This window comes from Coffea arabica, chromosome 10c, assembly GCF_036785885.1.
Source record: "Coffea arabica cultivar ET-39 chromosome 10c, Coffea Arabica ET-39 HiFi, whole genome shotgun sequence".
NCBI lineage: Eukaryota > Viridiplantae > Streptophyta > Magnoliopsida > Gentianales > Rubiaceae > Coffea > Coffea arabica.
In genome coordinates, this window is record NC_092329.1 from 44,863,882 (window position 1) to 44,891,213 (window position 27,332).

At 36.0% G+C, this 27,332-nt stretch overlaps 1 protein-coding gene and 1 non-coding gene across 2 annotated transcripts; one reads left to right on the forward strand and one right to left on the reverse strand.

Annotated features, from left to right (window-relative positions):
* Positions 1 to 21,833: 21,833 nt before the first annotated feature.
* LOC113713219 (protein SRC2-like) lies at positions 21,834 to 22,773 on the reverse strand. Its single transcript, XM_027236886.2, has 2 exons — positions 22,170 to 22,773; positions 21,834 to 22,080 (listed from the first exon to the last, which is right to left on the reverse strand). The coding sequence occupies exons 1-2, from the start codon at positions 22,581 to 22,583 to the stop codon at positions 22,039 to 22,041; spliced, it is 456 nt and encodes a 151-aa protein (XP_027092687.1). The 5' UTR covers positions 22,584 to 22,773; the 3' UTR covers positions 21,834 to 22,038.
* A 1,533-nt stretch (positions 22,774 to 24,306) lies between these two features.
* Positions 24,307 to 24,495, forward strand: LOC113715299 (U2 spliceosomal RNA). The gene has a single exon (XR_003453933.1). It is a non-coding gene; the product is annotated as a U2 spliceosomal RNA (small nuclear RNA).
* The last annotated feature ends 2,837 nt before the right edge of the window (positions 24,496 to 27,332 follow it).

A 27,332-nucleotide genomic window follows, 5' to 3' on the forward strand; every position in this document is an offset into this window, starting at 1 on the left:
AGTTGCTCTATGACTTGGAAGTTAAAATACCTATTGAAGAAAAAAAAAATCAAGGTTTGACTGCTAGTTGAATGAATGGAAATTGTCAAGTGTAAGTTCGAAAAACGTACGTTGGTGATCGATCAGATAGACTTAACCATGAAGGGAATGATATTTTCTCAGGTGTGAATTTCGAGGACGAAATTCTGTTAAGGGGGGGAGGATGTGAGGACCCGAAAAATTTCTTATTTTTATCGAATATTAATGGTTTAATTAATCCACCTGTTTTTCCCAAATAATTTATTACGACCATTTTAAATCCATTCGTATGGAATAATGTCTTCATTATGCTTTTAAAACGTTCCGTTAACAACTTCAATTTTCGGAGGATTGTTTGAGTGAGAAATAATGAACACGAGTGTTTCAAGGTGATATTGTATTCGAGAGTATGATTATCCTGGGGAAATTAAGAACGGACAATAGCAGATTAAGAAAAGTTAATCGAGAATTAAAGGTGAATAAGTTCTAAGTGAGCATATACTACTCACGCGTGGATAGTTTTCCAAAAGACGCATGGATACAAATTTATTGGAGATTTGAGGAGTTAATACTCGACTCATGTGAGGACTCGTAAAACTCCTATTAAAACCCTAATTTGAGCTTATTTAATTAATTACTTGTTCATTTATTCCGAGTATTATTTTCTAGACCTATTGAACCTAATTACGTGAAAATGTAGCTTCGTTATATTTTTAAAGTGACTTGTTTCAAGAATTAATTTCCTGGAGTACGTTTAGTAAAAATAGTGAATAGTGCTTGGAGATTTTATCCGCGTAGTAGCACAATAAACTTGGAATATTGGAGACTTGTACTATGGTCCTAAAATAGGTAATCTTATGAATAAATACTCAAGTGATAGTTAGTAGTGCAATCGTTATAAGAAATTCTCGGAAGTTTCGCGTTATAGCGTTAAAATTTACGGTACGCGTTTTCACACGCGCGACTTCATTTGAGGGACTTTAGACCCTTATTTCGGGACAATTAAGAGTGAAGAATATTTACATGAATATATATGCATTAGAGGTTTAGTGCACTAGTGAACCAAACGCGCGAGAAAATCGAGCCAAAAACGTGCCAAACGAGCCCTAATGAGAGTTGACTAATGGGTGATTTGTGGCCACAAGTTAGTATCTTCCCTTGGAAGCTTAAGAAAAGTCTGATCACTCTCTCTCTTCCTCTCAAGACAGCCGGCCAACACCCTCCTCTCTCTAACTCCATTACTTCAAATTTTCAGCTCACAAATCTCACTCAAAACCACCCCAAATCATCTTCAAATTCAACCAAACTTGCACCACACTTAGCTTGATACTTGAGGAGCCTTTTGAGATGCAAACAAGGGCTGGAAATCACGGTTTTTCTGGAGCAATAGAGGGCCGAAAATTCTGCTTGAACACCCAACCAAAGTAAGTGATGATCCACTCTTGGAAACTTGAAGTTTGGAAGCTATCTTACCTTGTTAAGTTCATGCATGCATTTGGTTAGCTTGTGTATGGTGTAAAAATGTGATTGTGGGCTCTTTGAATTCCCACACTTGGGTTGTTGTTGCTGATTTGATGGTTGATGGTGGTTATATTGTTGGTTTAGTGGTTAAAATGATGCATTAGTGGTGGGTAATTAGTAGAAACTTCATTGGGTGTAAGAAGCAAAAACTTCCGATTTTGCCCCTGCCATGTTCGGCCATTTTGAGGCCAATTTTTAATGGTCTAATGGCTTGAATTGGATGTTTATAGGATGTATTAGATGTGTGAAAAATTTCATTGGAAAATATTGAGGTTTGATTGAGCTAATGAATTTTTTTAAGAAACTAGTAAATCTGGAAAACTGTTCGCGTATGACTCTGACCAGTGGTAGTAATTCAGCTATAACTCTGTCCTCGAATGTCGAAATCATGTGCCGTTGTTGGCGTTTGAAACTAGACATTCCTGGCTTTAATTTGGTATATAATGGACGTTCTGATTCTTTGTGAGCAAGCCGAACCAAATGTTTTAAGTTCGCTGTCCTGTTGCTCTGTTCATCTAGAATGAAGTGTTCAGGCAGCAACTTGATGCCCGATTTTGAACCAGATGGGTGCCGAATTTTGTAACGATTTCTTCTGTGGTATTTTAGCCCTATGAATGTATTTTCCAACGGCATAAGCCATGCTCGATTCCGAGTTAAATTGATTGAGTTTTGACTAAAACAAGAGGACTGCCCTGTTTTGGAAAAACGTAATATTTGGACTGATTTGGGACAAAAACTTGGGAGTGATCTTATTAATTGAAATTTTGGTGCTAAACCATTACCAAAGGTATCATGGATGTATTTTAGACCTTTATTTCACCAATGAACCATGGTTGGATAGCTTTCTTGGTTAAACGATTGGAAATTGGGAAACGAAAGTCAAAAGGCAGATTGCCTTAGAATTTTTCCTGAACTTTGGTTGACTAATTAACTATCTTTCCGAAGGTATTTTTCCCTGAAATTTGATAGAGCGGTACCTTTCATATGGGAGTAAAATACTGCCAATTTTGGTACCAATCCAAGTTTATTTCGATACCCAATTAAATTACTAAAGTTAGAGGTTCAAATCTGAAAATTCTTCTCCAGTCTTGAATTTCCCCAACTTTGAGCTACCGTATCTCGGTACTCGAAACTCCGATTCTTGATCCGCTTGTTCTGTTATAAACCTCGCTTGCAACTCTAATTGAGTGACAAATTTCCGAGACTGGTTTGCAACGTGTGAATCGTGCCGAATTTTCAAAGTTGGCCGAAATCCAACTTAATTCTGCCTTGTAAACCAATCCTGCATCTTCAAACTCATTTTTGAACACTTTCCACTTTGATTCATGGAAAAGTGTCTTCTAGGAACTTATAGTACTTTCTAAGAGGTTTCCAACGGTACAAAGTTTTTCAAATTCTCGACTTATGCCGAGCGAGTTACGATTTTTCAAAAATTTAGGATAAAAACTGAAATTTCTCAATTTTCAAGGCAAAGGAGTTTTTCCAAAATTCTTAATTCTCTTAGTATTATTCAAACGTTTTGCCCTCGCTTTTCGTGATAAAAACTCAAATAATATTGTACATAATAAAAGGCTAGTTGAACCTCGATTTGCGTGTAATTGAGGTTTCTTTTGTGAAATAATCTTTAGATTGTACTAGAGTACAATCTTCCTTGATAAGTGGGTTATTTGTGTGATTATCCGCTATTAATTGCCAGGCGCACAAGGAGACCTTCAAGAGGATCTCACTGTGGACACTTGAATCTCCAAAGAATAATCCCTATTGAATTGCTCGGTGAGTGTCAAGTGTGTGAATTCTTGATACTTGCTTAATTGTGGTAATTATTGGGAATTTTAAAAAAAAATAAGGGCGGGTGCGTACTTTATCGCACTCGTTCTAATTTCAAATGAATGATTGAAGTGTATTGAATGAATGAAATGTATTGAATGAATGAATGAAATGAAATGTTATGTTATGATTACATATGTCGTTGGAGTGAATCTCCTCGACTTTCAAATGAATGGGGGACGCCCAAACTCATAGGCCGACCTTGGACTCGAGCCGGCAATGGGCTTGGTCGGGAACCTAGGTGAGCCATGAGATATATAAGTTCGACCTAATGAGAGGTCTTGCTTGGCATACTCGTAGAGTATCACCTTATAATAGACTTGTGGGCCCTTGGGGTGTACGGTGGATCGAGGGAAGTAAGTGGTGATCTACGGAAATGGAAATACTGACCCGGTTGACAGGAGGGTCAACACGGGAAGGTATACGAATGACATCGACAGAGCGAGTGGAACTTAGCTCCTAAGAGCTACTATATCCTTGAATTGTTTCTGATTACCTTTCCTGTTCGAATGGTTGATTATTGAAACATCACGATTTTATGCAATAAATTTGGGATTGCTATTTGAACAATGTGCTTGCATGTGTGTTCTTGGCCTCACGAGCGTTTTGCTCACCCTGTAGATTTGTTTTCCTTAACAGGATTGGACTTGGAGAAATGTTGGAGAAACCCCTCTTGGCGTACTCTTGTTTTAGGGTTTCCATTGCACTTGGGGCTAGACTTGTGATTGATATATATATATTTTGAATATTGATGTATTTCGAGATTCCGATGTAATGATTGGGCAGATGTTGAATATTGATAAGCTTAAATGCTTACGCACTGATTGTATTTATGATATTTAATCGTAACGTCTAGTATTGTATTAAACTTGAACGGAAATTGTTTGAGTCCTGGCGAGAGTTGGGCAGGCGTCCCGCGGATACCCTTTGGTTCGCCTTAGGGAGAAGTGGGGGCGTCACACACACACTCTCCCCTTTAAAAGAATTTCGACCTCGAAATTCATACCTTCCGTCGCCTCGGAGGACCCCCCAGAACTTGTTGCTGATCTACAGCTTAAACTTGTGTCGATACTTTTGTTCGATTTCCTCTTTCATGAGGTTGTTTCAGTTTCGTTCCTTCCACTTGTTGAGTACTACCCTCTCGTGGCTGTTTCTTCGGGCAATTGCTAAGTTGATGATTGCTACTCCCACAAATCAAATATTTTCCGCTTTTCCGCCAGCAATCATTCTCAGTGTGATTTGCCTTTTCACAGTATCCACAGGCCAATCGAGGAGCTACTGTTGGATCTTCTCGAGAAATGTCCTTTGATCCGATCTGACTTCCTTTCATAGACCTTTCATCTAATACTCTTAATATCCAAGGTGGGCGAGGTGAATGGTTCACTTTTTGCACTTTGGAGAGCATTGTCTTTTCTCTGGATTTCTCAGGTGTGCTGTTGGATGTATCTCTTTTTCGCGTTTGACAGGCTTTTACTTGGGCTTTCACATCCTCAATTCTTTGGGCCTTCTCAAGAGCCTCTGTAAACGTATTAACTTGAACTGCCGCTAATGCCTCCAGGATTTTCAAATTTAGTCCTTGTATAAATCGTCTTGTTCTCCGTCACTCCGTAACCACCAATTCGGAAGCGAATTTAGACAGTCTAGTAAATTTGGTCTCATATTCGGCCACACTTAGGGTTCCCTGACGCAACCCAATAAATTCGTCCTCTCTCCTTTCTTGGACTAAAGGTGGGAGATACTTTTCGTTAAATTTCCTTACAAAGTTCGCCCATGTCCATACTGTCTGTTCTCTTTTCCACTTGGCTTTAATTACATTCCACCACGCGCGGGCTGGTCCTTCGAATTGAAATACAGCAAAATTTACTTGTCTTTGCTCTGTGTAATTCAAAGCCGCGAAGATATTAATCATTGCCTCCAACCACTGCTCAGCTATATCCGGATCAGGCCCTCCTTGAAATTTCGGAGGTAGAAACTTTTGGAATCTCTCAAGAGCCTTATCCTCTCCGATCTCAGGATTTCGGGGTTGATTCACTGGCATTTGACCCTGTTGATCTACCAGTCGTGCCAGGATATTTGTCATTTGTTGCATCGCCGTTGCCATTTGATCTCCAGCCTCAACCCTCGGTCCCTGTTCTTGCTCAGCCACTGTTTCTCTTTCTTCTCTCGGTTCTTGAGCTTGCCTAGCTCTACGGCCACGACTAGTTCCACGTCCACGACTACGTCTCCCGTCCATATATATGTTTTCCCTCTCTCTTTTCTTTTCTTTTTCTCAAAAAGGTAATTTAGTAAATAAACACAGTAAATCGACTATTGTAAGAAATTCTAGCTTTCCAAATACACAAATAAATATATACGCACATAACACGCCATATCAAGAAGACGGATAAGCAAATACACAAATACATATCAAGTTGGACAGGTAATCATGTACACACAGGTATACTGACGTCATGTAGTAACAATATACAGGTAAATCAAAAGGAAAAAGCGAAGTCGTGCCAGTATCAGCCCGTCCAGTCCCTCACATCACTTACTATCCAAACTAGATGTCCCTTACGTCACTTACTAACGTCTTGTGCTCATTCTAGTCAGACAAAGCCTGTTCATGTTTCCAAAATGCAAGTCTCAAGTACTTAGCAGCGCCTCAACTCTGGAGTACTCAGGCACAAGAATCCGAAATAAGATAATCCACATCTCGAGCTGCAGTCCCAAGAGTAAACTATCTACAATCGGAATTCCTACCTAACATACCTATCTATGATGCTCAGATACCATGAGAAAGATTTAAGGCCTATAACATTCGTAATTCATAGCTTCACTTAGTCCCTCATACTTATTCACCACTTAGTCCAGGGTCACTCCGCGCCGAAACCACGCGAAGCAGTTATAGGTTTTATCCCTCAATCGCTTAACTCTCAAGTCAAACCGAATCAAATCAAATCCCACAGTCCGACATCCTAAACTTCAAGCCTAGGATACACTACAGGAATCTGAAGCCTAAGCTCTGATACCACCTGTGACGGCCCCACCTCCCTCTAGGGCGTACCCCAGAGTTCAGCGGGTCGCCTGCCCGACGGCTCAATCGTTCCTTAATCAAATCCAGAATAAATCACAAGAATAAATAGGGCAGCAATCCAAATTTAAAGCGGAACTTATATACATTGCTATCTCAAAAGGAAGTACAGCCATCAAATGTACAAAGGTTCTCACTTCACCATACAACCACCCCGTGCCAAGCACTAGGGCGAGAACCATTACAAAAGAAACAAAAGACCTAGACTAAGCTAGTCTATGCTCTCATCCTGCTCGCCGTCCCCTGTTAAGGAAAACAAAACTAAAGGGGTGAGCTAAAAGCTCAGTGAGGTTCCGAACAGCTAATCAACCAATCAATTCAACACATTAAACATGTAGTATCAATAATTCAAGAAACATTTACAATGGAAAGCAATAGTAACATTCATTAAAAGGATACGGGCTTACATGGATCTATTCGTTCTTTCGTTCGTTCCCCTGACATTTCCCCTTATTCCTCCAATTATTTGAAATTTTCTTTTTGAGAAATAAAACCCTCGTGCCTTCGTTCGTTCATTCATCCCTTTCCGGACATTGACCGGACTCCACCCATCCGGACGTTGACCGGACTCCACCCATCCGGACGTAGCCGGACTACAAGGTAATACTCGAGTATACCAAATTCACCCAGGGTCACCATATCGCCCGACCGAATCCGCTTCTGGCTCGAGTCGATCGGTAACGAAGGGCAGGGCCCAATTCAGCCAAAAGGCTTACATCATGCGCAACTAATGTTTCCATCATTAAATCATTGAAAATTTCACGTTTCATTAAGGTCGAGCGCGATAAAGTACACGCTCACCTAGAAAACTCATTTTAGAAATCCTTGAAAGCACTTAACACATTATCAAACAACAACAACAAGTCATGAAGTCAAGGAGAATATAACAAACAAGGAACACTCACCTAGTTATGCAAAATAACGTGCAAAATATCCTTCCGGATATTACCCTTAGTCACCAATAAAACCTAAGGTTGAACAAGAAAACATATTACAGTTTATCGAGTAAAACATTTAAGGGAAACAAAGAAACTGGACTAATTAGAAGTAAAACGTGTAAAGATGACTTTCAAGTAAGAAGAGGGTTGTTTGAACTCAAGGATGAAAAATCATGTTTTAAAATGAAAAACCGGTCATGGTATTGGCCAAATAGAAATCTAGCCCTCGAGCGAAAATTTGGGCAGCACGCCCTTTGTGTTTACCTAATTTTCCAACCATTTTGGCTTCATTATTTTTCCTCAACCAATCCCAAAGTCAAAAATATCATAAATTCAAGTCAATAGCCATTCCATAGGCTCATAACATCATAAGAACCAGAATCAAAGTAATAACAAGTGCGGAAATACAATCTAGCAAAAGACAGATTTGACGCGTGGTTGCGGAAATAACACATCCGAGGCTACGCTTATCGGATTGAGGCATAACTTATGCCGTTTCGAAGCTAAGACACAGGGCTACAATGTTCATGAAGATCACTTAGTCCAGTTTCTAATGAAACCTAGTCAAATCCTCAATTTATAGAACCAAAATCCAACTAGTCGGCTATCTAACCGCACTGCACTGGAATGGTCATATCTCCGGCTACCACGGTCCATTTAGGGTGTTTTTGTAGGCGTTGGAAAGCTTAAACAGAGTACTAAAACTTTCATGTTTTGGGAAAAAGCTAAATCAGCATGGACCCTAGTGAACAAACATGATAAACTGGATGAACTGACGAAAACGGAACACTGGAAATTTCCTAAAATAGTGAGGGTATTTTGGTCTTTTCACTGGATACGTGGCTCCGATTGAGCTGAAATTTTTCAGGTACCTCTAAAATGTCATTCCCTACAACTTTCATGTTTTAAGCCAAGGCCAATTCGACCTCTAACATAGGGCAATAAAAACGGGCAGAATAGGATGAAAATTTCCAGAAATCTGAAATCTTTTGGTTTCAATGATAGTTTTCTTAATTTCTTGCTACACTTGCTACCAAAACCCCCTATATAACCTTATATACAACATATACTAACTATACAACAAGTTTAGGCAGAAATTAATCAAACTCTAACTTACATATTTCATCCAAAAATCACCACAACAACTTGCATCACTTGTAATCAAACCCAAAACATGGACTATTTAACATCTTAAACAAGAATAAAAGGATCAAAGCCATAGATCAGATTTTATACCTCAAAAAGAAGGCTTGCAAGAGTGATCCTCCACTATTTCTTGAAGTTTTTGGTTCCCTTAACTTCCCAAGCTTCCAAACTTACAATCAATCGGTTTAGAATTCGATTTTAGCACTTGGTTGGTGTAAATTAAGAAGGAATTTGTTTTCTCTTGCTCTCCCTTTCTCTCTCTCTTGCTTGGCCAAGACCAGAAAAAATGAAGAAGAAAGATGGCTGAAGTGAAGGATAAAAAGGCAAGAAAAAAATTAATTAAGGAGCCATGAGGTGTGACACTTGGCGCCACCAAAGCCATGCAAATTTTTCTCTCTCTCCCTCACATTTTTGGCCACAAATTTCGGTCAAAGGCAGCTGGAAATGAAGGGATATTTTGCTCAAATATCAATGAGCTCATGTGGTAAGAAAGTGGTGGTCCAATGGTATGTTCAATCGGTAGTGTGCGGTACACATCGGTTCACACCGTTTTTCTTTAAAACACCCGTACTAGGGTTTTTACTTCCTATTCACTAACCTTATATCATTGCTCCTAATCACATATTATTTCTCACTTAAAAGTCACTTTTAATCACCAAATTTGATCCTTGCTCCGTACCGAAAAATCATCCGGCGAAAATCGCGAAAACCCTAATTTGCTCCAATTTTGAAAACGAAGAGTGAAACCCTACTTTCTAGGTTCATTTGCACTTATTGGAGAATGATTGGGTAGTAGAGCTATAATAAAGGAATAATTTCTAAATAAAAAGGTATTTTTGAGAAAAATATAAGAAATTTGCGAGTCCTCACAATTCTTATGGTACTTAACCCTTCATTCTGCTTGTAAAAAATCAAAGATAATTTCCGATTGTGAGATATCAAAACTAACATTTAAGTCCATCAACAGGCTTCTTCCTTTGGATTGATGATGAACATTGCACCACCAATTGTTGCGTCTAAGGTTGGACTAGTGCTTTACATGTAAACATTTTGTCGCCGCCTATTTTTGCTGCATCAATTTCGAGGCAAGCCGTAGAATCAGCATGCTCTTCATACATGAAGAACAAGTTGGGCTTTGTCCCTTTAAATGCTAGTCCTTATGTTGGTATCACCTTCAACTCCGCCTTTCATTCCTATATGCGCTCGAACCAATTGACATTGTTTAGCAAGTCCCTCAAATCCTGAAAGCCTTGCCCTCAAAATATTTGACTACCTCAAAGTTTCTCATCTCTACAAGAGCTAGATCAACATAGTTCTCTGAGACTTTTGTATTGCAATGCATCCTAGCTTACCTGAATCATTTCAATAATTGGCCGGTTGTTTCTTCTACCTTTTGAACCATATGGCTAACATTCGTGAACTTCAATTTCAATAAAAGGCTATGAAATTGGTTGTGGAAGGTTCATCCCTTTTGGTCCCAATCCTCTATTGAATTTGGTGCTAACTTGGTGTACCAGTAAAATGCCACATCAGTCAGTGAATATGGAAAGAGTCTGATCTTCAAGAACTCGTTACTCCTAACATTTTCACATTGAATATTGAATATGCCTATATGCTCGATAATTGATTATTTGTCTTCCCTCGTAAACTTAGTGAAATCACGGAATTTGAAACCCCAGGGAGAATATAGGTCCTATTGACCCAATTCGAGTAAGGCTTATGATAAGCTAGCCTTTCTCTACCCCCTACCGCATCAGTAGACATATGTCTAATCAACTCTATTAAATCCTGTCGATTAACATAATCGGCAACTTGATCGGACCTTCTATGGATAGGTATCTACAAGAATGCTATATCAGTACGCAGTAGTATTCTCTGACCACTCCATTTCTCCTTCCAAGAGTATGAAGGCATGTTGTCCTACCATACTTTTCCTCAATCATTATTTTCCAAAAAGTTTGTTATATCATGAAAAGCCTAATAGTCAACCATTATCACTAACGTATTCTCCACTATTTATGGCTGGAGGCACTATAATTAATGGCTAGGCTGATGCTTATTAAGCAAATATTAAGATTGGCATACCTGTAGGTCAGCCCATCGTTGTCAATCTTCCATTGATAGAAAGATAAGGAAACCCTATCTTTGACGTGATCCCACAATGTTGGTACTGATTATGCCCCTTGAGCCCATTTTTCAACAATTGCATCCTATCTAGTATCTTTATCATACCAGGTGGCATCACCTTTTCATTCGCCTGAGAAGTGTCTTCAATCCATAGTTATTAAATCCGGCTCAGGAAGGAACTCGGTGTAAGAGGTGGGTCAATGGGTTACTGGTTCAACCAGTGGGTGAGTGGTCCAACCGGTGGGTTACTAAATATATTTAAATATTATGTCTCATAATTTTTTATACCGTAATAAATATTCAGTTAGTCTAATTTATTATAGAATCATTAATTCTTATAAGAATTAAGAACCTAAATTTAATTAGTAATCTACCAAATTCAAGTATAAAATTTTATTTAAGTGTAATTATCTAGTTTATTTATGAATTTTAAGTGCAAAAGTTTATTAAGAATAATATTTGCCTTTAAAAGGAATTGTGTAATATATTATTTTTTAAGTCAGTTTCATAATTTATAGAGTTTGGGGAATAATAAAATGTTATTAAAAGATTCCAAATAAATTTTGTTTTGGAGAAATAAAATAAGAATAAAAGTCTAGTATATAGTATAAGAAGGACAAGACAACAACATATATGTAGTTGGTCCAGTGCTGATTGTATTCTATCAACATGCCCGATGTCTGGTGTTTGAATCTCCATTCTAGGATTTTCATAAAATTTTTCCATGTAGACCGGGTTCCTCATCAAATCGGCCAGTTCACTGATTGAACCGCCGATCCGTTGAAAAGTCAACTGGTTCAATGCAAAAACGATCTTATGGATAACTTGGCCTGGTTCAATTGTCAGTTCACCGGATTGACCGGTTGAACCATCGGGTCGGATCGAATTTAATAACTATGCTTCAACCACTGTTGTTTTTTCTTTTGCAGTGCTCACCTATTCTGCATCGATGACAAGTGGTTGTATGGCTGTGGACTCCTTGAGACCAATTTTAGTCATGGGTTTGTTAATCATCATAGTAGCCCTTTTGTCCACAGGTCCTACTATTACCTACTCAACCTGCCCCAGTCTAGGATTCCACTGAGGTTGCGAGCCTCTTGAGATCAGCAACAAACAGGTCCATTTGAATATCCAATTTCTATCCCATTGCATCAGCCGCAGCGCTGGTATCTTATTAGAGTTTTCTAACTGCATCTTCCAAGCACGAAGAGACTCAAATTGGCACCACTTTTACACTTATAGTCTCCTACAGTTTATTGGCTAGGCGGTCAGTGATCCTATTCATCATCTGTTTCATGGGCTGCTCCTACTACTTCTCCATAGCATTCCAACGAGCCTCCTATCTACACATCATGTGTTCGACAATTCAGGCCTACAAAGCCTGGAGATTAGCAAAAGATCGACTTGCGGCGTCGGTATTAAGACCTACTGTAGAGGCTGACTGGCTGAGCACTGGGAGTCTATTCTCCTTGACCCTCGTCTTGATCTGGCATATGAGGCATTGATTCTTCGAAATCAACAGTTGTTCCCTTAGCGGTATCATTATTTTCGGCATTGTGCAGTTCCGTTTTCCTGACACGGTCCCTTTGGGCATGCCACTATGTTTGTGCCAATTTTTACCAGCCAACAAACTATGACCGATAAATGGCCAACAAACCGTGACCGATAAAATGATGGTTGCTAGCGTGCCACCTAGTTTATGCGAGAAAAATCAGGAAAATCTTATGATTGAATCGATTTGTTTGGAATGAGATGCATCGATTATGCTGACCTTTAAGACGACTGCTGTTTGTCCTACCTTGGGCACCTCAAGGACTTAAAATTCATATAAAGAGCAACTTATCAGAAGAAAAGGGTAATGAAACAAGAAGTGGAAACTAAAGCTGATGAACTATATAACTCAAAATATGCTGGAAAACATATTAAAATTGCTTGAAAATGGAATGAACTCTCAAATTAAACTTGCTGATTTACACAGATTAACATCGATATACAAGAAAACATGAAACTACTGGATATCTAACATAAAAATTAACTGATTGCATAAGATTCAGGAAATCCTAAAAATTAGCCTAAATCCTCAAAGAAAGCTTTGAAAATCCTAACTCTAGCCTATGATTTCTAAGAAAAGCTATTTCAAAAAGAGAGAAGCATTAGATTTGTCATTTTTGTGAAGTGAAAGTCGTCTTCGATCTGATGTATCTTTAGATATTTATAGATGTGTAGTTTCCCATCGAAATCATCTATTTAACTCCCTTAATGCCCATATTATGCTCCATATCGGCCATATTGATCACCAAACATGGGTAGTGGTAACTGCCCGCTCCTATATCTTGGGGATCATGTAACTATCTCATCCCTAATTTGCAAGGACACAGGTTGATACACACATTTTCTTCCTAACTAACTATCACCATAGGCTCTACCCTTATCGATGCTTGACCGATTGTATCAACTCCGTTTGTATCGGCATGCACATTGATGAACATGTGCCTGCTACGCTTTCATACGTATTGACGAGCGTGTAATGATGGACCATCATCACCGATTTCTCAAAAACCTTTACTACCCACACCTATCAGTTTTGAACTGGTAAAGCTATTGACCATTTAAAGGCAGTTACCGATCAAGCCCTCCATGTGACCTGCATATACCACAATTGACGAACTCCTTTTGCTACAGCTGATTGTCTCCATGGTACTTATTGATGAATTGTCAGCCGTAATTAGATTTCAACATGATCGGCTTCCCGATGTTGACTTGAATCTCATTGCCGACTAGTTAATCTGAGCAAATGCTATCTCATGTTCTTTTATTCTAATCGGCATTTCATTAACCCATGTACAATGACTACTGCCCCAACAATATATATACACGCACATACATTTATACAATACATACATATATATATATATATATATATATATTAATTTATGTGTGTGTACGTTTCTTTGTGCCCAATTGCAAGCAACTATTCGAATCCAAAATTCAGGGAAGCTATGGGTAAAACTCGAAAATCGAAATGATTAAATTATATGTATAGTTGAATGCAAAATAATGTAGAAGTTAAGTTTGTATTAAAGAAAGACCAGTTTTTCAACTGAGCTCGGTGGGTGGAGTTTTGGGGACTTGACTAATGTTATTTATGTTCTTGGTTTTGATATGGCATTATGAATTGGTCTCGTTTCGACAACTGGTAGTTGAAGCTGTTAAAATGTTAATCACAAGCATAGTGTTGAAATGTTGTACCATGGACTCATTGTGTAATTCAAAGTGAAGTTCCATGCAGAGTTTCGCACACCATGTTTGTTTGCTGGAGTTCCCCTCTCTGTGTCTTTGCTGCTTCTTATAGAAACCCTTAAGTAAACTTTCATCTTGAAAAACTTTCGAACATCTTTAAGTTATTTGCTGAAGAAAGTGTTATTTCAAATTTTCTACACTTCATCTTTTGTAGTTAATTTGCAGAAATTCGATTAGTAATAAGCAGAAGAATTAGTTAAGAGATAATTTTTTTGTTTTTAATGAAAGTGTCAGGTTTGAAGTATTCTATTCTAACTGCCCTTATTATTGATTTATAAACATGGCATAGCTTGAGTATTGCCTAAGAAATTTTGAGGCAGTTTCGCCTTTAACCCCTCTGTCTTTGAATCATTCCCATACTAACCAGTAAGAAAAAAAAAAAGGGTTAATTGCAAAATACTCCATGAGTTTTCTTGTGCATGCAAAGTACTCCTCCATTATCAATTTCAACACCATACATATCCTCAAACTCAATCCTTGAGATGTACTCTAATCAACTTGTTGCCGGAGGAATTTAACAAGAAAGAAACAATTAATCTCCCTGAATTTATTTAGTGGCTAAAATGTACTTCTTCCTCTACAGCTAATCTTACATGTACATCGATTATTATTTTCTTTTTTCTCACACAATTTGAAAATCTCTCTCTCTCTCAAAATAAAAAAAAGTATTAAAAAAATTGTGTTTGGAGAATCTCTAGAAAATTTTTTGTCAAATAATACTCATCCAAACTAATGCAATGGCATTTTGGGCAGTTAACTAAATCCGTAGACATTAATGACTTTTTGCCAAGTAGCTTCCCCTGGTGGCTAGTTGATTGAAGTACATCAAAGAATGCTAATAGTTTGAGGATGAATATTGGTCCTGAAATTTATAAATCTGGGGATTTTGCAACCTAAAGAACAGGGGGTATTTTGCAAGTAACTCTTGACTAATAGACAAACATGACTTTATACACCAAATATTTTTATCAGCCACAGTATGTTCTTCAAGATAGTAGTATTAGGCTAATGCTATTGGCCAATGAAAAGATGAATTGGCTCTCGTCATAAATAGATATTTGCCGTGGAATCTCAACTATTGACCAATAAAAATTGGCTCAAGTCAATTAAGAAACTTGTTAGATGCTATACAATGTTGAATCCGTTTTGATAGACTTTGGAAGTTTGTAATCTAGCTCTTAGTCCCCGCAGGCTAGAATTAATTGTTGAATGCCATAGAAATTAAGCATTTGTTACTTTGACCATTTCCTTTCCAAAAGATGAAGAACCTCATTTGTTTTATGTGCATGTGTGATCCGTAGAAAAGACACCCAAGTTTGATCAATAGTGAAAACTTTTCAGGTGAATGTATGAAACCTGCTCTAGGTGATGATAAACTTCCCCTTTGTTTCTTAATCCCCCATTACATTTTTAACAACACAAATATGTCTACATTGATGTCCCACTAACCAATCCAATATAAGTGCTTTTTTTGTTAACAAATTTGACTTGGATTTTGATTCACATGTGCAGAAAAAAATTCCGCTTGTAACAAGTAAGAATTTACGTGAATTTACACGTGTATTTCATTTAACAGCTATTGTTGATGTGCTCCATTTAAATTGAAACAATATAACAACTTCAAGGAGAGATAGAATTTTGGGATGCCAAGTGTCACAAGTACAAAAGGATAAAAAGAATTAATATGGTAGCCTCGTAAATCAACACACACAGAAAGTTATTTTGAATTGCAATATGTGAATTATTAATGAGCAACATTTGGCAGGATTTTAGGGCTTTTTCTTTTATCAAAAATTAAAAAAAAATTGACTAAATCAACTTTTGTAAGCCAATTTTATATTTGGTCTATACTTTAAAATCAATTTTAGTATGCTCAAAAAATAAATTTTCTTCGGAATTAGATGCAAAATCAAACACAATGAATTAAATATGAAGACATCAAGAGTTGAAAGAAAGCAAAATACAACACAAAAACATGTAAGAAAGAATATGACAAATATTCTTATGCAAATTTTTGAACTGGATGTAACAATTTCCGTAGTGTAGTGCAATCCTTATCATTATTATTATTATAATAGTCTTTTTTCGGCCTTTCCAAAATGAAATATTAAATTTACACATGAAAAAATACTAAGAGTTCAAAAATTTGCATTAAGCTTTTATGTTAACTTTTATAATACTTATTTCAAAATTTTAAATTCTTATTGTTCAATTATTAAATAATATGTAATTTTGCTACATAGAATCGGATGGAAAAAAATTAATAAATAAGCTTATTAAGCATTATAAGTAAATATTTAAAACTAATGATGAATGCAAAGGATGGTATAAATTGATAACTTAGTTAGCGATAATGAATTTAGATGAGTTTGCAAAAATGAATTCATGCAAATTGAGGGGTTAACTTTGAATAAAGTTAGAACCGGTGAAGGGAGAATCCAAAATCCATCCCCGTATATCATACCAGAAGCAACTACAGGAACCATCAAAATGGGACCCATCATCTAACATCCTCACTTTTTTTTTTTTTTTTGCTTTTGATGATGGCTACCGACTTGACACAGGCAGGCAGCCATCTTATTTTTTTAAAAAAAGTTCCACGTGCCAGCCCGGCAGCCCAGAATTTTTTTCCTGCCGGGCTTAGTAAGCTCGACAGCCATCGTTAATACCATAATCTTGTCAGTGCCTTATTCTTGCGATTTTTTTTTTGAACAATAATCTGATCAATTAGCCCCATGCCATGGAAGGGCCCACTCCTATCTATGCTCTTTTGTTTTTTTTTTTTTCCCTCTCTTCACCCCCTACACTCTTTCCATCCCAATTATCAGATACAAGATTCAAATTTTGAATTTGACAGCAAGAAAGATCTTAAGAACTCTTCTTTGGCCATATTTCTACTTACACACACACCTAAATGTATATTTATGTGTGTGTGTCTATATATATATATATATATATATATATATATATATATATATATATATATATATATATATGTATATATTTATTTATTTATTTATATATGTATGTGTGTGTGTGTGTATATGTATGTATATTTATGTACCTTTGTGTCGAAGTGCACGCAACTAATCCCATCAGGCAAGCTATAGGGAAAAATTGAAAATCAAAATAATTAAGTTAAATGGGTAATTGAATGCAAAATAATGTAAAGTTACGTTTATGTCAAAGAAAGAGAGCAGCTATGTCAATTGAGCAGGCTTCGAATCCCCTGTCCCCTAAAGTAGTCTCTGTCCCCTATGTCCCTTATTTGTACAGTTGCAATGTGTTTCTAGCCTTTTATTAACCCAAATTCAAATAAATCAATAATAATCGGTTTACAAGTTTACTCAAAATCAATTAAATAAATAACTCAAAAATTTTTTTATTTTCTTCTAACAAAAAAGAGTCTTGTTGATCATAAACATAGAAATCAACTAAAACTTTTCTTTATTTTTTACTCCAAATCAACAAGACTCTTTTTTGTTAAAAAGAAAATAAAAAAGTTTTGATTTATCTGTTTTAATTGATTTTGAATAAACTTGTAAATCGATTACTATCAATTTATTTGAATTTGGGTTAACAAAAGGCTAGAAACATATGACAGTTGTACAAATAAGGGATAGAGGGGACATAAACTACTTTGTGGACAGAGGATTCGAAGCCAATTGAGCATGATGGGTGAATTGTTGGAGACCTGACTTGTGTTTTTTCTATTCTTAGTTTTGAGATGGCATTATCAGTTGGTCTCGTTTCGACAACTGGCAGTTGTTGATGTAGAAATGTCAGTATTTTTCTATTCCTGGACTCGTATTTTTTTCTTTATAAGATAACACGTTAAAAGCACCAAAAAGGGGGAAAAAAGTATTCAGCAGTTTCACTTGTAATTTTTTCTTCTCCTGTTTCAGTGACTCCGACCTTTTTCCAAATTCAAAGGAGTGCACAACTTGGATAAAAATAAAGCAGTCAATTTGGCCCAGGAAGCTGGGCTTTTCTAAGCCAGAGCTTAGCCTAAATAAGGCATCCCATTTTAGTCTAAACCCATTCCAAACAAAGCTCACAAATGTAGGCCCTATCCGAGTTCCTTCATAGATTAAGGACTTCACAAGTTAAGTTTTGTACAACTCAAATCAGTTTGTGTAATATTGACAACTTTTGTTGTAAGTTCGTACAATTTAGGTGTAAATTTGAATTTATCAATTCATACAACTAATATCCTTAGTGTGGATCTTGATGATTAGGTATACATGTGTCACCATAATATACTTATTAAAAGAGAATGCAAGTTAAAGAAAAGATAGATTAAATTGCTACTCTTCGATAGTATTTTTTTCTTCAATAGTATATTAAATTGTTGTACTGGTAAATTAATATGCATCAACATTGGTTGAGTAATATATATAACTCTAGGGAAATTCTCTCAATATTACTATATTGCGATAAGAAATTTCCTTGACAAAGAATTGTTGGCTGAAGGATATTTGTGAAGCCTATTAGATCATTGGCTTTCATAATGATAGAATATAAAGGGTAGTTAGTCTACCTTAAAATCTGCATGGAAGAATTCTTAAAGATAAAGAATAAAGTATTGCCTTTTTGGTAATCTACTGTATAATAGTGAACATTAACATCATCAATTGGAATGAGTGTAAATTTACGAAGAATGCTATAAAATTATATCACGAGCATCAATTGTTTAGCCTAAAATTTGTCCATATTTCATTGACCATTACAAAAATCCAACTTGGCTATATATGCACTTTTCATTATGTATGCACGAAAGCATGGGAGGTAGAAAAAGCAAACGACATAAGATATTCAATAGTTGGAGATAGTATTCAAGAAGCAAAAGGTCTAACATAATCAGGAGTTATGATTATTGATGTAATATTTAAAGTTATCGGCTAAATTGTTAATGATAAATGATTAATAAGAAACTCATTAGTTTATTTGATATTTTGCTATTATTTTCAAACTATTGTTATTATATAGACACTCAATATACCTATGATTACATAAGTTTGTGGAATAATTTGTAAGTCATTCATAAAGTTGGACCTCGAGTTGCTTATAGACTTGCAATAAGTCATGCATAAAATGTATAATTTTAATATATGCATAGACTTGTAGTAAGTTATACACCGTAATGCGTGAAAGAAAATTTCGCCCTAAGAGTATGACAACCATGATTCATATGTTAATTAATAGTTTCTAATTAAGAAACTATTACGTAATCATTGAATTAGTTGCTGACAAAAGGTTGATGGCCATTCAACGAAATTAAACACCTTGTAATTGATAAAGTGATTTGATCCACGTGATTGATTGGAATTTTTGTATGATTGATTGATATCCAAATTGATTAATGATATTTCATATTTAGTTATAATACAAACTTGGATTTCATTATGTCTTTCTAAAGTTTATACCTTAGATTTTGGTTGATTTTTCTATGATTGTGTTGTATGGATTTCTTGGCTATTTAATGCTATTATTTTGAGTTAGTTTTTAGCATTTGTGCTTATCTAATTATGGTTTCCATTAATTGTGATAATTTTAAAATGTTAGATTTGCAATGAAAATTGAAATTTAATATTAGTTCAAAGAAGTATACTCGCAAAAGTAAATGTGCATTTTTGTGGCCTTGGTGATTTATTTCATGCAATTTTAAAGAAGAAATGAACTTGTAGTTAATTTCATAGTCGCAAATTAGGTATGGATTAGCTATAGGTATACTTCATTCACTACAAGAGCAGGTTTTACATGCATAAGGAAATTACGTCATAATTAGTCGAGGTATTAGTGCTCAATGATTCAAAAATTTGCATATGCATGAGTAGTTAGGGATACTATGACCACTTCATTTGCTATTTTCTTACACGTTTTAGTTTAGTTTTATTTTTTTTCAATTTATTAATCGTCTAAATAATAGAAAAATTTTAATCGTGTTGGTAAGTGTTCAATCTTTCTTGTGTTTCGATTCATAATACCCTATACTTAATCACGACCTATATACTTGCAAAAAATCACATGTAAAGTGTATTTAAAAATTTATAAATATAAAACTTAACTGTGAATTGAGTTTAATTTCGAACACATACCCTTAACTTCATCATAGAGATCCCACCCTATGTAAAAAGATACAGACAAGTGGCTAAAGAGAACTTCACTTTAAAAAAGTTAATGGGTGACTTTAGTTTAAAGACCTTCACTTTCATTGCTAGCTTATTATCATAATCTGCAGCTAGCTTGTAGTTGTTGAAAACTTTATAGTCATATTTTGTAGCTAGAGACATTAAATGTCTGTTTGGTCTCTTAAGCGGGTTTGGTCTGGTTGTTACATTTGAAACTTTAGAAATTAGAAATTTTGAATTTACGTTTTACCTTCCCCTTTCTTACTTCTTAAATTCTGCTCTCCCATGCTACAAAAATTTGAAAACACGTCAGGTTAGTCTAGGGGTGGCAATTTTCGACATGACCTGAAAATCTGACACAAACCTAACACGAAATTAATGGGTTTGGGTTTAGATTTTGAGAAATCAAGTCAGACCCGACAAACCCGAAAAAAAACAGGTCAAAATCGGGTTAAAAACGGGTTGACCCGCTAACCCGATTTTAAAATAAAAATAAATAAATAAATATTAAAAAAAGTATCTAAAAACTTAATAGTAAATAACTAAATATAATATACCAATTATCACTTATCACTACGCAGAAGCAGAAATCACGCCGGCCCTAAATCTTTCTTCCTCTTTTCAGCTTTTCTCCTCCAAAAATCTAAACGCAAAAGCAGATTTAGATCTAGATCTGGCTGATGATGACACTGATGCACATAGGACTGATTTGATGACCATAACTAGGTTTGTATTGAATGAGCAGTCCAACTGTTCAAGCACGCAGAATCTCGCGGGGATTTCACTGTCTTTGCTCAATCACATTGTTTTGCTCAATCTTGCTCAATCCGTAGAGTTCTTTACTTCTTTTCTTTTCTTGAGCATTTCCCCTCTTTTCTAAAAACAGAGGCAAAAAGATGAAACCTTGTGTTTTGTCACTTACATGTTAACTACATTATATAACAGCTTCCACTTTTTCTCTCTTTCTCTAACACACACACACACACACACCAGAAAGTCTCTTCGGTAAAATGTTCACCGGAAATCAATTACCGGCCTTTCCAACCTCAAAAAAACATTTATTACGATTTTTCTTGGGTAGTGAAATCTCCTTGCTCAGGCTCTGACCTCAGAAAAACTATGTATAGCAATTATGTATATATGTACATATGTTTAAATTTCTGTTAGTCATCTCTTGATTATTTCTTATTCTACGGTGATAGAGTATTTAGTAATTTAGATAGATGATGTATTACATTATTTTTACTCTTATGATGTCTTAATTTAGTTTGAAATTGATTCTATTAAAAATCACAGCCGATTAATCAGTAAATGGGAATTAAATTTCAGGTTATTTCGGGTCAACCCGCCTGACCCACCGATTTCAAGTCAGCATACCTGACTCGTCACGGGTTGACGGATCGGGTTCGAGTCAACAGATTTTCTGACGGGTCGAATCAGGACCCGACCCGTCAACCTGATTTGAACCCAATTGCCACCCCTGGGTTGGTCCATGTAAAAATTTCCGTTCGGTGAATGTAAAGATCTCCATCCTAGTATAATTTACTATAACTCGGAATAAACGTAGGCTTAGTAATCTGGTCTTGCCCACTGAATATATTATTTAATTCCCTAAATCTTGTTGAATTGTTAAGTCAATTTTTCTTTTTAAGTGTTAAACATTACTTCTAGAGTTGCACACGTTGTCCTTTTGCGAGCCCAATCTCCTATTTGTGGTACACTCATTATAGGGTAACAAAGCTAAAACAAAAATTCGAGAACTTAATGAGACTGAATATTAGACATTAATGGTACTTATTCTTAAGTTAAGAACACAAAGCTGGATGGAAAAGGAGGAAAGGGATGATAGCAGATTCGTTCTATTCTGCTATCGACAAAGATAGATGATAGATCAAGGGACAAAATTTACAAAAGCTTCAACTAAACAAAATTCCATGAACTCCAATCAGCAAGACTTTCAGCTAACAGGAGTTTGTCGAGGCATACCTTTTCCCCAAACCTGTAAGAATACAAAAGATTCAACTAAACAAAATTCCATGAACTCCAATCAGCAAGACTTTCAGCTAACAGGAGTTTGTCGATGCATACCTTTTCCCCAAACCTATAAGAAAACCTCAAAGCTCCTTGTGAATTCACAGAACCCTTTTGCACAGGATAACTCACAACAGCACTGCCCCCAACAGGATATGCATAATCAAACAAATCTTTCATGGAGGTATGAACTTCTCCTATGTACCTATCCCCTAGTTTACGTTTACAGTACAGTTTAATGACGAGCATGGTGTTGAAATGTTGTACCATGGACTCATTTATGGTGTACTTCAAAGTGAAATTCCATGCAGGGTTGACCTCGCCATGCTTGTCTGCTGGAGTTCTCCTCTCTGCTTCTTCGCTGCTTCTCCCTATTGAAACCCTCAAGTAAACTTTCATCTTGAAAAATTTTCGAACATCTTCTAAGTCATTTGCTGACAAAAGGGTTATCTCAAATTTTCTGCAGTCCATCTTTTGGAGTTAATTCACAGAAATTGGAATAACAACAGGCAGAAGAAAGAAGAAGCGCTTTTTTTTTTTTTGGGTTAAGTGGGAGTTCAAGTTATGAAGCATACTCTAACCACCGCAAGTATTGATTTATAGACATAGCATTGCTGAGTCGCTGACTCGACTATGAGATGAGAAATTCTGAAGCAGTTTCGTCATAAGCCTCTCTTTCTATGAAATCATTCACGTATGGACTAATTTCATTTTGTACCCCTAAACTTGTACCATTTCATTTTGCATCTTAACTTTAATTTTAAATACTTTGCACCCAACTTCTTAGACTTGTCTCATTTAATTTCAATCAATAACAACGTTAACAAAAACCAACTGAACAGAGCATCATATACACAATGTATATCTTAGTCACAAGAATAGATAGTAGTGTATTTACCATCATCTCACAATTCCTATTTATCATACAAAAAGCACATTTTGTGCATAATCCTCTATTTCATTAATTTTCCTAGCGTTGTTATCGATTGGATTTAAGTTGGAAACGTTAAACTTTCAAGTATTCAAAATTCAAACTTAATAAATAACGTGAGAATGGAGCACAAGTTTGGATAGTACAAAGTAGAATTAGTCCTCCATGTATTGACTAGTAAAAATAGAATAAAGGACAAACAGGAGTCTATACACCAAGCGTTTTCATCAGCCTCAGTATGTCTTTTTGAGTAGTATTTTTTATTTACTAATCATTTCATTACTTTCTCTTTGGTTGTTGTTGACGCAAAAAACTTCTGCGCAGTTTCATCATATAGCTAATTTTCTGTGAATCTCATCTATTGAGCAATAAAAATTGACTGAAGTCAACCATGAAAATTCAGTAGATGCTATAAAATATTAAATCCGTTTTGGTAGAAGGTTGGAGGTCGGAATCTTGGTCCCCACATTAGAATTTAATGGTTTGAACCATTCAACTCAAGAATTTTTTACTTTGTCCATATCCTGGCTAGAAGCTGAAGGGCCATAGATGTTTAATAAGGATTGGGGCATCTACAACCCAGAAAAGACAACTAAGTTTGGTCAACCGTGAAATGTTTTCTACCCAATATAATTCATGTACGAAACCTGCTCTGAGCATTGCGTGATACAATGAACTCTCGTTACATTTTGAACAACAGCAAAAATTTCTACATCAATGTCTCACCAACCTAGCTATCTTAAGTTTTTTTCTTTTCAATAGTTGTGACATGCACTTTGTCGCGCAGAAATTTCAACTTTCAGCAACTAAGAATTTATGTATGTCAATTTCATTTAACGGTTTTCATTGAAGCCTTTCGATTGACTTCTTTGAAAAGAAAAAAAAAAAAGGTCTATCATTTGAAACTAGAACTCCAATCTAACTACGTGCAAGGACAAATAGAATTTTGGGATCCAAAGTGTCACAAGTACAATAGCAAGGATGAAAGAAAACTAATGGACCTGTTTGACAAACAAGTTTTTTGTCAAGTTTGTCTGCTACAAGTTTTTTAACAACTTTAACTACAGTAACATTACAAAATTTCTCGAGATTTTTAAAATATACATTTCAAAATATCCAAAAATTTACACATTTTAAAAATTTTTTCTATAATTTTTATAATAAGTTACAGTAAAATTTTATATAAATATCTAGAAAACTAATTTTCCAAACGAAGCCAATCTTTAGCGTCGTCAACCTGCAAATGATCAATTCAAAAGGTTTATACCTTTCTTGACCTTTCGCTTAAGATGAAGTGTAGTGTAGCATCTGTTCTTATCCGTTTAATAATTGAAACGTGGGCCAATATTAGATGAATTTTTCTGGAGAGAAGGCCCATGACAGTAGCCTACTACCTGGGCTTTGGAGCGTCGCCCATGCGTTGCACTGCTACGATGGCCTGGCACACCCCACCAAAAAAAAACAAAACTTAGAAAGTTATTTTTTCTTGGAGTATGATAATTATTCGAATAAAAAACATTATTCAATGACTCCTTAGGCTATCGGCCACCACAAAAGATCTAAGTTTTTATAAGGTTGAAGGTTAAGGTTCAAATTGTACCTCCCATCACTTTTGTCACATACATATGATTTCTCTAAATTCATTAAATATAGGGAAAATCGTCCAAAACGTCCCTCATATTTTGTAAAATAACTTTTTTCGTCCCTCACTTTTAAAAGTATAAATTTATGTCCCTTACATATTCACATCGGTCAAATTTAGTCTCTAACTAGGTTTCCGATCATTTTTTTGCTGGAATTCATCATGTGCAAGGCACGTGATCACTTTTTAAGGGTAAATTTGTCAAATTATATTTTACATAATCTGATCTATAGTCCTCCATATTTTATAAAATAAATTTTTTCGTCCCTCACATTTTATAAAATGATTTTTTTCATCCCTCATATTTCACAAAATGAATTTCTCTATCCCTCACATTTCAAAAAATGAATTTTTCATTTCTCACTAATTATGTGTGTGAATACATTTTTTTTAAACACATGTATATGTCTATTTGATTTTGATTAATAATAATAGCATAAACACATGTATGTAATTGGTCCTAACTTGTGGGTCATCTTCTCTTTTTGTATGATTATAACTAATATTTACCAATAGAACCTTAATTTGCATATTCTTATTGTATTTTGACCGTGATAGAGCGGTTATTTGGCGTATTTTGCACTGTTATTTTGTCCTAATTTTGGCTATTCACGGTGCTAAGAATTGGAATTTCACTCATATTCGACATTTGTGTGAATTGTAGGTGGTCGGCATAAAAAATGATCTCGCAAGGCAAATTTCCAGAAGACCTTTCGTTTCAGAGCGTGGCCACGCCAGAAAAGGTCTACGCTACCGAAAAGACGGACCGTGGTCCACGTGAACTCGGAGCGCTGGATTAAAACCTTTAAACAAATTGTGGGCCTCCTAACCCTTTGAAGATTTCTCTGGGTGGCGGCTATAAAGAAAGGACAAAGCAAGATTCAAGAGGGGAAGATTTTTTTAGCCTTAGTTTTCTTTTTCTACTTTTTGCAAGATTTGTCAGACGCTTTTGCTTTTCTTTTGTTTTCTTCTGCGGCTTTGGGTCAGACATTGGAGACTTTCTCCTTTTCTGTAGTTTTTGCTTTTATGCGCCTCTGACTCTTGAATTCGCTCCTTTCGCCTTTGACAATTCTCCGTTGGCTTTTGCTTTGTAATTGCGGCTCCAATACAAGACAGAACCAGGTTTTTCGTTGATTGTTTCTTCGATTAATTCATCCTCCCCAATTTCTGGGCAATTGATTCTTGGGAAATTAATTGAATGAATTCAATTAAATCACGTGAGATTGACATGATGAGGAGCGGCTAATTTTCCCCTCTACCCAAAGGTTGACGCAAAGGCGCGGTCCATAATATCTGTGAGATCTAATCGAATCTTCATTATTTCTTCCATTTTATTGCTATTCGTGCGTTTCCTGAATTAATTGTTCATGGGTATTTTATTAATTAAATATCAACGGCCGGGTATTTGATTTAATTTAATAGCCTACTGCCACGTTAATTAAATAGAATCCGTAATTGTTCATTTAGTTAACACCCCGTGGCAACCACCATAATTGACTTTATGATGGGGGAACACAAGATCTAATTTAAATAAATCCTCTTAGCGTGTTTATTAGTTAGGGTTGGGTTCTTCTAGTTTTAATGCAATTGGGTAATTAAATTCCTACGGTCGTACCTAGGGTTGTTATCTAGTTAGGGAAGTAGTCAATGGTCGTACCTTGACTGTCGAAAAGGTAAGGAAGAACTGGTTGTCAGAACTTATTGATAACTATAACCAACCTAGTGATGAATAGATGAAATATCTTTGCATCGATGATCATTTAATTGGACCGTGCCTGAGCAGTTGATTCTTTGGGTAGAACTTTTATCAATTGCTATTTTTATTGAATTGTGCTTTGTGAGTTAGTTCTGAATTTAGTTCGCTTTATTTTTATTTTACTTTTATTCTATTTATTTATCTCCCATTGAAAATCCCCCAATTTTGGAAAGAAATAATTTCCTACCCGCTCCCTGTGGAATCGACCCTACTTGCCATTGTATGCAAAATTAATATTTTTATAGACAAATCCGGTATATCGGATCAAGCAAACTCTTCGGGAACAGGGTGAATCAAGTAACCCATTGCACACCTAGGGTCCCTGCTCCAGTACTTGGATTTGTTTTATAATTATTTAATTGAGGTGGTAATTAGGATTTTTTAGTAATTATTATTGCACAGGTTCGGCACCTGTCAATTTTTGGCGCCGTTGCCGGGGAGTTGGCGTTTAGATTATTTGTTTCTTTTCAAATTCAGTTTTTGTTTTATTTTTATTTTATTCTATTCTTCTTGGTATTTTTGTTAGTTTATGCCCCGTTCTTCTCGCACAGGTGAATTAGTATACGACCCTGAGGTTGAGAAGACAGCGCGTAGGCGGAGACAAGAGACCAAGAGGCAAAAAGAAGGGCACTTATTTGCTGCAAACGAGTCAGCGGAAGACGAAGTAAGCATGGCCAACACCCAAACATTGAGGGAGCTGGCTGCCCCGGAATTGACTCACCAGCCCTTATACATCACATTCCCCACTCTGGTTGAGAATACTGCTTTCGAACTAAAGTTGGGGCTGATTCACCTCTTACCTTCTTTCCATGGTCTCTCTGGTGAAAAACCCCACAAGCACGTTAAGGAGTTCGAGGTGGTTTGCTCTAGTATGAAACCTCCTGGGGTCAT

What these genes read in the sequence shown, in the direction of transcription:
- LOC113713219 (XM_027236886.2), bottom strand. Translation starts at nt 22,583, where the DNA reads ATGGACTGCAGAAAATTTGAGATAACCCTTTTGTCAGCAAATGACTTA. An exon ending in CTTATAGGTTTGGGGAAAAG is followed by an intron (nt 22,081 to 22,169) that starts GTATGCATCGAC and finishes GTATTCTTACAG; the next exon opens with GTTTGGGGAAAAGGTATGCC.